This window comes from Dermochelys coriacea, chromosome 3 (assembly GCF_009764565.3).
Source record: "Dermochelys coriacea isolate rDerCor1 chromosome 3, rDerCor1.pri.v4, whole genome shotgun sequence".
NCBI lineage: Eukaryota > Metazoa > Chordata > Testudines > Dermochelyidae > Dermochelys > Dermochelys coriacea.
The window spans coordinates 202154741-202170903 of NC_050070.1; the positions used below are offsets into that span (position 1 = coordinate 202154741).

The following is a 16163-nucleotide window of genomic DNA, read 5'->3' on the forward strand; positions in this document are numbered from 1 at the left end:
ATTGAGAGCTGATTCCCATCCACCAAATGCCTTGGCACCTCTCTCGAAATGAAGCGATTAGTGAGTGTAAGTGTGTCACATCTGAATGAGCTCTGGTGCCTCATGAAGCTCTTAGAGGCAAGTAAAAGCCAGAGGCACAGTGGAGGGCAATTGACCTACGTTGGTCTTAGAAATAATTTTGTTGCAGTCACCCGTGGATTGAAGAGGCGCGGAGTCGGCCTGGTCTGCTTTGTGCAATCAGAACAAGAAGCCAAGTGGAAGCTGGCAAAAACTGAACAAGAGCTTTCCCTGCTCCTGCAGAGAGATAATAGAGGTAGGTGAAAACTCTCCCCATTCTGAGAGGGAGCCAGAAGGCGAACTCCACTCCCACAGGTGAAGGAGCTGTATTCGTGAGCACAGCATGGGGGAAAAAAAGCTGCTGGCAGAGGATGAGCAAAACCAGATGGTGGGAACTATTCTCAGGACAGTTTTATAGGCACAAAGGCTACAGTGCACCAGGATCACTGCAGGTTCCATCGGGTGTTAAATCTTCACTGAGTCCTCACTCGTTTTGCAGTACCGTTGCCTGCTGCCTCACCACACCCCTTGTTTTCTTTCCTCACTTTAAGCTTTGTGGGGTTTTTCCCATGCTGCCCAAGGCCACCCCTTCTCTTTGTTCAAATCCCTCCTTAGCACTCACTGCTTTGGTGAAGGCCAACAACGCTAATGCAGCTGGCTGGAAAATGCTCCTACGCACCTGCCATATACACCAAAACAAAGACTGTCTGTGCTCAGGGTAGGGACAATCCTACAAGCTGGATTGTTTCAGCTCCATGCTCCTTGCTGCTGGGATGGGTGCTTTGTGCACTGTTCAGCAGCAAGCTACTGGAACTCACTGTGGTCTTCTTCCAACACCCTCTTTCTTTAGGAACTACTAGCCAGACACCTGAAGTCCTCTCAATACCATAAGTCCCAGCCTTTAGCTTCTAATGGAGACAGAATCCCTGTCATGCTCTGTAGATGCGCCCCCCGCAACAAGAAATACCTTCTCTGAACTCATTTTCAGCAAGCTGAGTCCCATCGAAGCCCTTTGTCTGTATTAGTATTATGTTTCACATCTCCCACCCTTGCTCCAGCCCTATCGATGGAACCACTATGGGGCGTGTTGGGGGGCAGCTAGTGTAGGACTAGCTACCGGTATTGTTATCTAGGCAATAGAACAGTTTGGGAATCTGAATAAACATCCAAATATCCAAGCCCTTTGAAGTTTATTTTTTTAATAGTCCGAACATGGGTTCTGTATGAATCAAACAAGATGAGGGAACTGAAGCCTGTGAATCTTTATACATTTGACACCGGGAATGTTTCCTGAGACTTCATGCTAAAACATCATTCCTTTTTATTATATTAGAGAAGCATTCCAGCTGCTGGCACCTCTGAAAAACCATGTGTCTCCTAATATATGACACTGATTCTCTGTTTGTATAATCACATTTGTCCTCCCCCACAATGAACATTCCTTGTAATGCGTATTTTTAAATCCTGTCATGATATGACCACTGGCTTTTTAAAGCCACCCCCATGTGGCTATTCAACTTCCATATGACCTCAGTGGAAAAGGCTGAGAAAGACAGAGCCTTCAAGCTCTAATGCTCCCAGGAAGGAAAAGCAGCATCTCTTTTTTCTTCTATTTAAAACATAATGTGTTAGGGTTTGTGGCATGTGGTATCTTTTAGCCATGCCCTACCAAAGGGAAACGCCCGTAGTAATGGAGGAGCTGGCAACTGGAAATTATTATCACGGTTATGAAATGGCTCGGCATTTAATCAGCTGTACAATTAATAACAACAGTGACGATGATAATAGTAATAATAATAATAATAATGGGTGTTTTTGGTTAAGTTAGGAAGGATAGAAATTGGCCATGTAAACAGGATACATTCATGCAGAGACATTTATTTCCATAGGGATGCTTTGCACTTTAGGGCAAGGGTCTCAAATCACTTGACAAAGTTTAATTCTGCCTTACATCACCCTTGGGAGATAAGTATTATTGTCCCCACTTTTATAAATGGGGAAGCAGATATGCAGAGGGTAAAGAGAGCTGCAGTGCGAAAAGGAGTGGGTGAGAATGGATTTGTGCTGTTCTCTGCTTCTCGGCAGGGTGGAGCAATGTAAATAATCAGTTTAAATTACTGTACTTTTAAAGTCTTAGTCTGTTGAACATGAATATCCTGTTGGATTGTATGTGCTGTCATTATATGTGACGTTATGAAGTATTGCTCTACCTATTACTGACATATGTTGTGAGGTTGGGAACATCCACAACCAGCCTTTCAGTTACAACAAAGGAGTAGCCATCAATAGCCAGACAGCATTAATAGCTCATCAACATCCATCAAGAAAAGAATCCACTATCCCAGAGACTCCTATAGCAGGTAAGCAATGGAGACTGCTTGACCAATGGGGACTGCCTGATCCTTCCGTTAGAGCAAGGATCTTTCCAGCAATCTGGAAGAAAGTATAAGAGAGGGGAAGTGACATCATCACTTGGCATATTCCCCCCTGGAAGAATGTCTGGAAAACAAAGACTATGAAGGGGGGAAGGGTGGTCCAAGGCTGGAACGTATTCTGTGTATTGAGGAACTGTACCTGCTTGTACCATTTGTCAGGGTGAGGCACCGTATGATTCAACTCTTGCTTAGACTAAAAGTTTAGGATTTAGAATGCATATTTACTTTTGAGTTTCTTAAGGTAAACTATCTCTCACCTTTATGCCTACCACTTATATTCTATCCTTCTGTAGTTATTAAATCTGTTTTATATTTTACCTAAAACAGTGTGTTTTGGTTGAAGTGCTTGGGAAAACTCAGCTTAGGTTAACAAGGGCAGCTGCACACCCACTATCCTTTTGTCAGAGTGGTGAACAAGGTAATGAGCTTACATTGGCCAGGCTTCTGACTAGTGCAACTCGGTATAGTTCTGGGATACAAGGCTGGGGAACTGGCAGGAAGTCATTCATGTAACTCAGTTGCGTGTGTCTCTGCCTGCGGATGGCTGTGTAAGTGCAGTGGCTATCAGAGGTTTGTAGTTTGACATCAGCATCGCAATGTGAGAGGCGACCGACCAAGGGTTCAGCTATTCACAGTCCAGGTTGCACCCTGGAGACCCCATCACAGATACATGCTGGATTTTTCATAAATGTGACTCCTGGTGCGGTATTTTATTTGAACTTTACAAAACTGCTACTGGCAAAAAACAAAATATTGAAAATTAAGACCTTTATCCTGCATTGACAGAGTGACTTAACTTTACTCACATGAACAGTCCTACTGACTTCAAGGGATTGTTTAAGGTTAAGCATGTGCCTTGGTGTTTGCAGTATCAGGAGCTAAAATTATATTTTTATTAAAAACTTTTATCTTAGTGGCATACAATCTTTTTCACTTTAATATAAAGGTGCTTCAGTGTTAACAATGGGGAGTTAAGTAGGCTTCCACTACATTAAACAAAATTATTGTGAACATGTTTATACACACAGGCCAAAATTTTCACAAATAGGAGCCCAAAGGTCAGCTGCTAAGCCCATAGTTAGGCACCGAGGTGATTTAGGAATCCATTGACTTCAAAGAGCAAATCTTAATGGAGAAGAGTGGCCTGTTCGAAGCATTTCAGATTTTGTGACTTGTGTAAGTTTAATATATTGGAAGGCTGGCCTGGTTGCGAATACAGCATGGGTGATTTGCTTAACTGTGTTGTGATGTTGTGCTTGAGTTTGTGTTTTCTCACAGTAAAGATGGTAACGAGGCCCTGGATGTGTCTTTTTCAATTCAGATAAGCTTTTTAAGTGTGAAACTTCTTAACAGAAAAAAAATCTTTGTAAAATTTGAAATTTTACTAACAATTAGGAAAGAAACAAGTACAAAACACTTTTGCAATTTAAAACTACAAAATGGGAAGAAAGTAAAGAATGAGCAAGACAAATGAAAAGCCATTTCAAATGTTTAAAAATCAATTTAAATTAAAAAAGCTTGATTTAATTCCCCCCTTTGCATTAATCTTTAGTGGAATTCCCTGAGGTCACTGAGTGAGATGGAGGCAGAGTTAGCAACACAGCCTGGCATCCTGCCACCCAAGCCAGTTTAACCAATATAGAACACCCTAACAATAATGACTTTTTATACTTTAACACCATAAACACTCACCCCAATGTTATAATGCAAGGAGTACTCAAATGAGGATAAATTATGTTTGGAGCAAAGCTCAAAGTTAAAACCTGCTGTGTTAAATCTGCACATACTGTTCCTTACAAGAGGTAGAAATCAGTTAGGGCAAGAGCATGTGATAGATAAATCTAATGCCCAGATTTTTGACAACAGATACATTATATTGTTCTGAAAGGTTGGTAGGCTTCAAACTAAGATTTCCCTCATCCATCTAGCTTCCTTTCTAGGAGGAATATTTTTCCCCATAACATGTACGCATAACTCCTATTAGTGTCAAGGGAAGTGTTTAGAGAAACAGAGTGGCCTCCCTCTGACGCTCACAGGGACGAACCGTTCCTGGCCCCCGTGGGGGTGGGTGAAGCCAGGTCAGGCCTGCCCTTTGCTCTGGAAGCAGAGGGGCGGAAGCCCTGCTTCTGGCTCAGTTAAGGGAGAGCCAGGGACGGAGTCAGACACCTCCGCCTTGCTGCTGGCCCCTGAGCCAGGGATCATGCTTTACCCACCCCTGCCGGACCCCTGAAGGAACATCCTGAGGAGCTGCTGGAACTGCCATGTGCCAAGGACCCGTGAGAAATGAAGCCCTATGAACAGACAGGGATAGAAAGTAGTCTAGGGAAACCAGACATTAGTCCGGTTGTGGTGCTTAAACCATGGTCAGCGTGTTTTGGCAGGATCCCCACTGACCCAGTGGAGTAGGGTGGGCCTGGGTCTCCCTACCTCCTGCTGCCAACCTCACCCCTGGGGTGGCAGCCTATTCATTTTAGGCCAGACAGCCTGTGTTTAGATGCTGTGTGCCCCAGACAGAGGGCTGGCTACAGACTGCTATTGCTGTCCTGCCCAGAGGGCTTGAGACTGACTGTGGTGATTGTCTGCCCCAGCCAGAGAGTTGGGCTAAAGGCTGCCAACTGCCCTGTCCCGAGGGACCAGAGCCCGAGACTCTTTAGTGATTTACTGTGCTAATCCCCTGTCGATTGGCTCTCAGCAGCGAGGTGGCACAGCAAGGCGGAGTGGCCTCCCTCGGATGCTGACAGGAAGGAACCACTCAAAGTCACTACACTTGGTGGAGAAGGTGGGCACCAACCCGACCCCTGATGCAAGGGGCTGAGGATGCCACAAAGCCCTCCCAGCAACCGCCTCTGGCCATCTGGTCGAGAAACTGAATAAGTGGCTGGCGGAGAGCCAGCAGGAAGAGCAGGCAACCCCTCTGCAATAGCAACAACAACTCATGCAGTAGCTGGCAGGTCAGCAGCAACAGTTGCTCTGGGAGTTGAGGACCCAGCATTGGGAACAACAGCAGCAGTGCCTGCAAGAGCTGGCTGCCCTTCTGCCTGGTTGCAATGGCCCTAGCCCCTCTGGGGAAACAACCCTCGCTGTGCTTAACATTCCTGTACGGCTAGAAGATGGGACCCGAAGATGACCCCAAGGCTTTCCTCATGACATTTGAGCGGGTCGTCTTGGCCACCCGGGGGCCCCTTGAGCAGTGGGCCACATATCTAACAGGGATGGCCCAATCAGCCTACTGTGGGCTCCCCATCGATGAGGCTCGGGATTATGGGCAAGTAAAGGTCACAGTGCTTAACATGCTGGACATCACCCCAGAGATGTTCTGTGCAGTTCCAGGGCAGGGGTACCCACCACGTGCCTGACCCCAGATTTAGGGGATATGACGGGAGCTGAAGGACAGCTGCTGGTGGTGGCTCCAGACCAACCAGCATTCTGTCGCCGAGGTGGCCGAACAGGTCACGCTGGAACAATCCACCCACATCCTCCCACCCTGAGGGAGGTCCTGGATGCTCCAACACTGCCCCACTACTTTAAGTGTGGCAGTCACCCTCATGGAGGACTTCTTGGCAGCAGAGGCCCTTGTCGGGCCAGAGACCCAAGCCACGATATTGGGATCAACCCTGACAAGCCTGGAGAAAGTTCTGGCTCATGGGCCAACTCCCGGTTGACCCTGAGGAGTCATGGCAGATGAGGTGGCACTGAACCCTGACACGCAAACCCGATGCATTGAGGGGGACCTCAGAACCTGAGGCCGTCCCCACCTCTCCCCTCGCGCACACACTCGCCGAACCAGGAGACATGGCTCAGACATCCCGAGCTAGGACCCTGTTTCTCCTGTGGCAGTATTGGACACTTGCAGCAGGAATGCCCCCTGATGGGCTGTATCTTTGGCCAGATCTGCACGGGAGAGTCCTGCGCCCACAAGCAGCCTGTCGAAAAAATTACGAGCCCTGTAGTTGTTGGCGGACTACTGCGTTGCTCAACCTGATGTGTAAGACCTGGGAGTACTCACCGTCGCTGGCCCAGAGACTCGTACAATATGTATTCCAGTGCCAGGAGTGCCTGAACCATGCCGGGACTCTGGCGAAGGAAAACCTGCAAGCTGCCCAAGGGACCCAAGAGTGAAGCTATAATGAGGGGGCACAGTCTCAGACCTTTGAAGCTGGTGAATGGGTCCTGCTCCTACTACCTTCTAAGGAGTACAAGCTCGTGGGGCTTGTACAAAATAATCTGTCGGGTGGGGCCAGTAATGTATGAAATTCAGCAACTGGACTGGCAGAATTAAAAACAGCTCTACCATGTCAACCTCCTGAAGAGTTAGCAAGTGCAGGGGTCCCTTACTTTCCTGAGCCAGACCTGGGCAATCGGCCCATAGGAACCACAACTCAGGGATACCCTCACCAAGGAGCAACGGAGGCAGGCTGGAAGCCTGTTGAAGGCCTTCCCTAAGACTTTCACTGCCCTACCTGGCCAGACCACTCTTGTCCACCATGCCATCCTGACCAACCCAGGGGTGTGATGGTTGTGAGGTGACGCGGCACCTCCCAGGTGTGACCCTGCACTTTTGCATCAACTTACAACGGGTAAACAAGATCTCTAAATTCAATGCATACCCAATGAATGGACACAAATCAGACGTCAAGAATTATAACATTCAAAAACCAGTTGGAGAACACTTCAATCTCTCTGGTCACTCGATCACAGACCTAAGAATGGCTATACTTCAACAAAAAAGCTTCAAAAACAGACTCCAACGAGAGACTGCTGAATTGGAATTAATTTGCAAACTGGATACAATTAACTTAGGCTTGAATAGAGACTGGGAATGGATGAGTCATTACACAAAGTAAAACTATTTCCCCATGGTATTTCTCCCTCCCCCCCCCACTGTTCCTCTGATATTCTTGTTAACTGCTGGAATTAGCCTACCTGCTTGTCACCATGAAAGGTTTTCCTCCTTCCCCCCCCCCGCTGTTGGTGATGGCTTATCTTAAGTGATCACTCTCCTTACAGTGTGTATGATAAACCCATTGTTTCATGTTCTCTGTGTGTGTGTATATAAATCTCTCCTCTGTTTTTTCCACCAAATGCATCCGATGAAGTGAGCTGTAGCTCACGAAAGCTTATGCTCTAATAAATTTGTTAGTCTCTAAGGTGCCACAAGTACTCCTTTTCTTTTTGCGAATACAGACTAACACGGCTGCTACTCTGAAACCTGTGATTATGCAAGGCACTGAATTTAGCCGTATAGAGTGGAAATCTGTCAACTCCATGAAAAAACTCGCACAGATACAGACAGACATCATCTTCCTCTCCAAATGCAAACAGATGGACATCATACCGAAAGGACTGAAGGTAAAAAATCCATTACAATCTACATACCACACAGACTATGCTGACAGCTTGTGCCACACACTCTCAAGGAAACTGCGGAACCACCTGATCAACATCCTCTACAGCAAACAGGGAAAGATTAAGAATGAGCTCTCAAAACTGGATACTCTCATAAAGAACCAACCTTCCACACAATCTTCCACGTGGCTGGACTTTACAAAAACTAGACAAGCCATTTACAAAACACACTTTGATTCTCTACAAAAGAAAAAGGAGACTAAGCTATCTAAACTACTATATGCCACAAGGGGCCACAACAATGGTTCCCGTAACCCATCCAGCAATATTGTTAATCTATCCAACTATACTCTTAGCCCAGCGGAAGAATCTGTCCTATCTCGGGGCCTCTCCTTTTGCCCCTCCACCCCCACGAACATGATACAGTTCTGTGGTGACCTAGAATCCTATTTTCGACGTCTCAGACTCAAGGAATATTTCCAACACACCTCTGACCAACATATTAACCCACAGAGACCTTCCTGCCAACACTACAAAAAGAAGGATTCTGGGTGGACTCCTCCTGAAGGTCGAAACAGCAGCCTGGATTTCCACATAGACTGCTTCCGCCGACGTGCACGAGCTGAAATTGTGGAAAAGCAGCATCGCTTACCCCATAACCTCAGCCATGCAGAACACAGTGCCATCCACAGCCTCAGAAACAACTCTGACATCATAATCAAAAAGGCTGACAAAGGAGGTGCTGTCGTCATCATGAATAGGTCGGAGTATGAACAAGAGGCTACTAGGCAGCTCTCCAACACCACTTTCTACAAGCCATTACCCTCTGATCCCACTGAGAGTTACCAAAAGAAACTACAGCATTTGCTCAAGAAACTCCCTGAAAAAGCACAAGAACAAATCCGCACAGACACACCCCTGGAGCCCCGACCTGGGGTATTCTATCTGCTACCCAAGATCCATAAACCTGGAAATCCTGGACGCCCCATCATCTCAGGCATTGGCACCCTGACAGCAGGATTGTCTGGCTATGTAGACTCCCTCCTCAGGCCCTTCGTTACCAGCACTCCCAGCTATCTTCGAGACACCACCGATTTCCTGAGGAAACTACAGTCCATTGGTGATCTTCCTAAAAACACCATCCTAGCCACTATGGATGTAGAAGCCCTCTACACCAACATTCCACACAAAGATGGACTACAAGCCGTCAGGAACAGTATCCCCGATACTGTCACGGCTAACCTGGTGGCAGAACTTTGTGACTTTGTCCTGACCCATAACTATTTCACATTTGGTGACAATGTATACCTTCAAATCAGCGGCACTGCGATGGGTACCCGCATGGCCCCACAGTATGCCAACATTTTTATGGCTGACTTAGAACAACGCTTCCTCAGCTCTCGTCCCCTAATGCCCCTACTCTACTTGCGCTACATTGATGACATCTTCATCATCTGGACCCATGGAAAAGAAGCTCTTGAGGAATTCCACCATGATTTCAACAATTTCCATCCCACCATCAACCTCAGCCTGGACCAGTCCACACAAGAGATCCACTTCCTGGACACTACGGTGCTAATAAGCGATGGTCACATAAACACCACCCTATATCGGAAACCTACTGACCGCTATTCCTACCTACATGCCTCTAGCTTTCATCCAGATCATACCACTCGATCCATTGTCTACAGCCAAGCGCTACGATATAACCGCATTTGCTCCAACCCCTCAGACAGAGACAAACACCTACAAGATCTCTATCATGCATTCCTACAACTACAATACCCACCTGCTGAAGTGAAGAAACAGATTGACAGAGCCAGAAGAGTACCCAGAAGTCACCTACTACAGGACAGGCCCAACAAAGAAAACAACAGAACGCCACTAGCCATCACCTTCAGCCCCCAACTAAAACCTCTCCAACGCATCATCAAGGATCTACAACCTATCCTGAAGGACGAGCCATCGCTCTCTCAGATCTTGGGAGACAGACCAGTCCTTGCTTAAAGACAGCCTCCCAACCTGAAGCAAATACTCACCAGCAACCACACACCACACAACAGAACCACTAACGCAGGAACCTATCCTTGCAACAAAGCCCGTTGCCAACTCTGTCCACATATCTATTCAGGGGATACCATCATAGGGCCTAATCACATCAGCCACACTATCAGAGGCTCGTTCACCTGCGCATCTACCAATGTGATATATGCCATCATGTGCCAGCAATGCCCCTCTGCCATGTACATTGGCCAAACTGGACAGTCTCTACGTAAAAGAATGAATGGACACAAATCAGACGTCAAGAATTATAACATTCAAAAACCAGTTGGAGAACACTTCAATCTCTCTGGTCACTCGATCACAGACCTAAGAGTGGCTATACTTCAACAAAAAAGCTTCAAAAACAGACTCCAACGAGAGACTGCTGAATTGGAATTAATTTGCAAACTGGATACAATTAACTTAGGCTTGAATAGAGACAGGGAATGGATGAGTCATTACACAAAGTAAAACTATTTCCCCATGGTATTTCTCCCTCCCACCCCACCCCCCACTGTTCCTCTGATATTCTTGTTAATTGCTGGAATTAGCCTACCTGCTTGTCACCATGAAAGGTTTTCCTCCTTCCCCCCCCTGCTGTTGGTGATGGCTTATCTTAAGTGATCACTCTCCTTACAGTGTGTATGATAAACCCATTGTTTCATGTTCTCTGTGTGTGTGTATATAAATCTCTCCTCTGTTTTTTCCATCAAATGCATCCGATGAAGTGAGCTGTAGCTCACGAAAGCTTATGCTCTAATAAATTTGTTAGTCTCTAAGGTGCCACAAGTACTCCTTTTCTTTTTCCCAATACCCTGTATCGATGAATTGCTTGACCACCTGGGGGAAGTTCACTTCATCACTGCTCCTCACAAACGGCTGCTGGCAAATCTCCCTTAACCCAAGCTTGAGAGAGAAGACAGCGTTTGCTATGCCAGCTTGGATCTACCAGTTTATGTGGACGCCCTTCAGTCTCTATGGGGCCCCCACCACCTTCCAGAGGCTGATGGATCGCCTCCTCCTGTAGCCCCACGATTCCTACGCTGCAGCATATCTCAATGACGTGGTGATATACAGCCGATGCCAGGAGGACAATCTCAACCAGGTGGCGGCTGTCGTATGGGCCCTGTGGGCTTAACTGCCCACCAACCCAAGGAAGTGTCGGATCGGGTGGCAGGAAATGACATACCTTGGATACACTGGGTGAGGCATGGCCTCTCATTGGAAAGGTTCAAGCCTTGCAGGCTTGGCTACCACCCACCATGAAGGGACAAGGGCGTCAGTTCCTGAGGCTAGCCGACTATTTCCTCTGACACTGATAGAGAAGAGCCACTCAAAGCCTCTACAGGGAGTATGAATATGCATCCAACAGAGAATTTAGTATTAGAAAAAGGCAACTTGAATACAAACAGCTTACTATAAGTTGGACCAGTGCGCACACACAATATTTTAAATATTTTATAACGAAGCTGTGAAGCTGGTTCAAGATAGAAAGTGATGTAAAGATTTCTTGCAGTCCTATTATCGCTGTTGAGCTGATGGATGGGAATCAAAGATATATAAATATATACATACATTGACAATGAAGTTTTCAATATTTCAATATATTTGTTTGGGGGAGTTACTTAATTTGCTTCTGATGAAGCAGTTGACATCATGCTCATAACAACTGCAATACAAGGCTCAGTAGATGTAAAATCTTGTATAGAGGTAATGGATTTAGGCACCCATAACCCTGGTCTTCAAGGGCCTCATAAATCCAGGACTTAAAAATTAAAATGCGATAGGCTGCTTTAACAAAAAAAAAATGTCAAGAACATGTTGTATCCTGTCAAAACACCATGAAAAAGGACAGGTAGATGGTAGGGGGTTCTGCTCCTAGACGGGAAATGCTGCTGTTCTGTTTATTAACGATGCTGCAAAGTGCATTCCCAGCAAGACTTTATCAGTGAAAAATCAGCAGGCGATGAAGTTATAGCCTAGGCTGTGGCAGAAAAGATAGATTTACATGAGGGGTGGGCGTTGTGTTTATACTTTATCTGTTTTACGTGCAACATGGGCACAGCGTAAAAGCACTTGGTGTTTCTCGCTCAATGCTCACAATCTCATTGTTCAAAAGTTGACAATATGCCTTGCTTTTCTGACACTGTTTATTCATGGACATTTAATTTGACAAGCAAAGACTTTTTCAATTCCAGAAACTTTGTCAAACCTGCCGCACACACTGTGTACCAATGTTTACCATAGACAAAACTGAATGTTTAGACCAGTGCATATCTCAAAATGAATGTGGCTCTATTGTCCCTTGATACATGTGGGTAATTCCTAATACCCTTAACAGGATTTATGCAATGCACTAAGGAGAGAAAAGCAAAGAGTCATCAGTTCTCTAAGCAGATTCTTCTCCTATACCTGTGGGGACAGATCCTCCACTGGTGTCTACTTGACTTCTATGAAGATATGACAACTGCATTTACACAGGCTGAGGATCTGCCCCATGATATGTTCAAATAATTCCGATTGAGATAAGAAAGCAACGGCCTAAGTAATTCCCAGTATATTATGCTATGGCTATTTAGATTACTTACTTTTTGATATCTCAAATGACTCAAACTTCACTGGCTGTATGTAGTTCACCAGGTTAGACATTTCTTCCGTGGCCATGGCTTCACTGCCAGCAGTGCCCTAGCACAAAGTGACAAGGGAAGACTTTGTGTTTATTGCATATCAAAGGTCACTGGTGGGATTTCTATAAAGTAGACTTTATATATCTAAGACTCCAAGTCTCCGTTACCTGCCACAGCAAAGTCAATGGGAGCTTTACCATTTACTTTAGTGGGTGTGGGATCAATGTCCAATAGATCATTATTCATTTGTATATGTACATTATCTGGCCTATTTCCCTTTGATATGGGGCTTGGCTCATCCCCTTTAAGCTCCTCATCTAGAGGAAGGGAGTCGTTTTTGTTTGTTTTTGTTAACAGGGTGTTAAGCAATGAAATTCACTCTGAAAGTCGTGAAACTCTTTGAGGGAAGGAGGAAATTCAAGGGGACAAAAGGAAATACATGTGAAATAGTCTTAATTAGCCTCGTGGGAGTTTCACAGATTTATGAAGAGGAGACCTTACCCCTCTATTTAAAAGCTAAATCACATAGCTGGTATTTTAATACTTTATACATGCCTGTAAGATCCTTGGTGAACAGACTGCCTTATCTTATCTTCTGAAAAGTGCTGGGCACATTGTGAGCACCCATATAAATGAATAATAATAAATGTGTCTCCTACAGATTTCACCACAGAGCTGTCACAGCATAGTTATATATAACCTTGTGTATATATATATATATATATATATATACACAAGGTTATATATAACTATGTATATATATATATACACAGAAAAAGAGAGAGATGTACACATATATACATTCATATATATATATACACACACATATAATAAAGAAGTAGCTGTCTAAAACTGATTCATTATATCTTATTTTACTAAATTAAAATATGAATAAAGTGAGCAACAGTGTACACGTGTTGTTCAAGAGTCCTTTTAAGACTATTGGCAATTATTTCTAAAGTTTGTAAGATGTTTTAAAGGCCTGTCTTCCTTTCTCCACTAGATGGCAGTCCCACACTTAGTAATGCAAGCCAAATTAAAGTACCAGAATCACTCCACCACTATTTCAAAATATTTAAATCCTTACTTCATCTGTTGACGATTTTTTGCAATCATCATCATAGTCATCGTCATCATCACTCTCGATCTCTGCTTCTCCTGCAACATTTTAATTACAATACAATTATTGACTGAAACAATGATTATAAATACCAAGACTATTCTTGATAGACACCTTCAAGTGCTGTTGCTTTAGAGGGTTCCACATTTTAGGGGGACTGCCTCTTATATAACACACCAAATTCACCATCTTGAGTGGTTTAGCCATCCTCAACATTGCTGACTTACTTTGGGGAATTTGCCTATCAAACAAACAACTCCTTTGTGTCTTTGTAAAGGACTTCTGTGGTCAACAAAACAGTGATTTAGAACAGCAGTTTAGATGTTAAAATAATGAACTAAAAAAAAAAGAATGCTGCATTGTGATAGTCCGTGCATATACAATATCACATATTATTAACCAAGGATAGTCCAATGGTTAGGACTTGGCTGATTTGAGTTCAGGTCTCTCCTCTGCCACACACTTCCTGTGTGATGTTGGGCAAGTCACTTACCTTTTTCTTTATGCCTCAGTTCTCCACCTGTAAAATGGAGATAATAGCACTTCCCTAAAGGTGTTGTAAGGATAAATACATTAAAGATCCTGAGGTGCTCAGAAACCATGGCAATGGAGGCTATATAAGTACCATTACTTAGACTGTAATGACTTTGTTTGTACAGTGCCTAGCACAATGGGGCTGCATTCTCCTTTAGTCCTTATGCACTACTGTAATAAACTTAGTTATTCCTACTAACAACAATGTACTTATTCAATAAACAATATTTTGGGTTAAATTAAAATATTTAATATTTTTATTATCATAATATATTGAAAATTGTGAGGCAGATACTCAGCTACTGTCAACTGGTAATAGTTCCTTTGATTTCAATGGAGCTATTTCAGTGTACACCAATTGAGGTTCTGCCCTTGCATGTTTTCCTAGCGGTCAGCTCTGAGGTGGCATATCACATACTCACCAGCAGAGGGCAATGCAAACTAAACAATGTGAAGAAGCTGCTTCAATATCATTCTTTTACTCAAAAAGTACTGAATGAGTAGATGAGACTGAATCACACAGATTTTTAAGCCTTGTTCTCAGTTATTTTATACCAATTTAAACCCTATTGGCAAGATAGATTAATTGGTTACTAAATCAAAGAAACATTTTCCTCCTAAACAAAATAGTCTTATTATAGTGCTTTTCGGAAACAATCACGTTCAACAAAAATTGTAGCCTTATCTTTCTCCTTAGAAATTTCTACTGTAGGTTTTTCTTTCAGAAAGAAGCCATCAAAACTGAGCTTTAACTTATGCGCAGATCCCTAGATGGACCAGCTAGCTCAATATGTTTTAATACAGGCTGCATAAATCTTTTTATTTCACAACCTTTTGCCCACGGTTTTCACTTTTCTCAGTTAACCATGGCACAGCAATTTTCTTTTGGCATCAGAAACGGCTAACATCCTTACCTGCTGCAAAAACAAACTGCAATGTGAGAATTCATCCACAATGCCACAATTTTCCTCCTTGTGAGGAAGAGGTAATTCAGGCCTGATTCTTCATCTCAATTCATGGCCTGATTCAAAGCCCACCGAAGTCAACATAATGACCTCTGTTGACTATGTAGAGCACATATAATGAAAGCAACGTGGACTACTTTCTCAAATGAGCTATGATTCCCCAGGCTGTGTTTTCTCCCAGACACTGGTGTTGATATGCCATGCCTTTATTCATGAACAAATCATTGTTTGAACATTTCATTGAAGAAAATAACATGATTGCTCAACAGGCTCAGGGGATAGCTTGGGGAACTTTAATGTATTGCTAAGAACCTGAAGTGTTCTCGCTGGATTTGCAGTAACAGCCACTGGCTATGAATCTCTTAATTTATTCATTTAGATTAGCAAAAAGCACTTCCTAGAGTCCATTAAATGGGAAAAAGAGGCAGATTATGGCAAACTTGCCCTGCTGAGATTAATATATATTGGTGGCACCCATTGGTTCGCAGCTTATTATCACCAGATGAGTCCATGGAGGGAAATCTTCTACATATTACCTATTTATTTGAAAAGGTTTAACTGAAAAATCCCAATTAGATCAATTCTCACTTCCAAGGGTTCTCCTAGGACAGCATAAGCTGCAGCTGTGGAACACTCTGTTTGCTAGAAGCTAGGAATAGGCAACAAGAGATGGATCACTTGATGATTACCTGTTCTGTTCATTCCCTCTTACGTACATGTACGGGTCTACAAACAAATACTGCAAATTAATACAGCTTTAGAAACTATGAGTCAGATCCTCAACTTGAGTTGCCCATAGCTCCATTGACTATTGTCATTCTGGAATTTACACCAGCTAAGGATCTGGATTTATGACGTTATATGAAGCTACAACGAAAACCATGGGAGGGAAAGGCTAGTTGAACAGAGTCTGACTACAGATATTTGAGCACTATGTATGCAGTAAGATAAGAGATGGTGCTAGATACTGGGGTTTCCAAAGAAGCCTAAGATAATTAGGTGTCCAACATTGAATGAAATTCAGAACCGCCTTCGG

General features: G+C 44.0%; 1 protein-coding gene across 4 annotated transcripts in view; it reads right to left on the minus strand.

Moving 5' to 3' along the window:
* PLCB1 (phospholipase C beta 1) overlaps positions 1 to 16163 on the minus strand; it is a 657432-nt gene that overhangs the window by 137980 nt on the left and 503289 nt on the right. For all 4 annotated transcript variants that reach the window (XM_038396759.2, XM_038396758.2, XM_043512118.1 and 1 more), the window contains 2 exons: positions 13596 to 13666; positions 12470 to 12566 (listed from right to left, as the gene is read on the minus strand). In XM_038396759.2, the coding sequence (XP_038252687.1) occupies positions 12470 to 12566; positions 13596 to 13666 (168 nt within the window). The remainder of the gene's footprint in view (positions 1 to 12469; positions 12567 to 13595; positions 13667 to 16163) is intronic.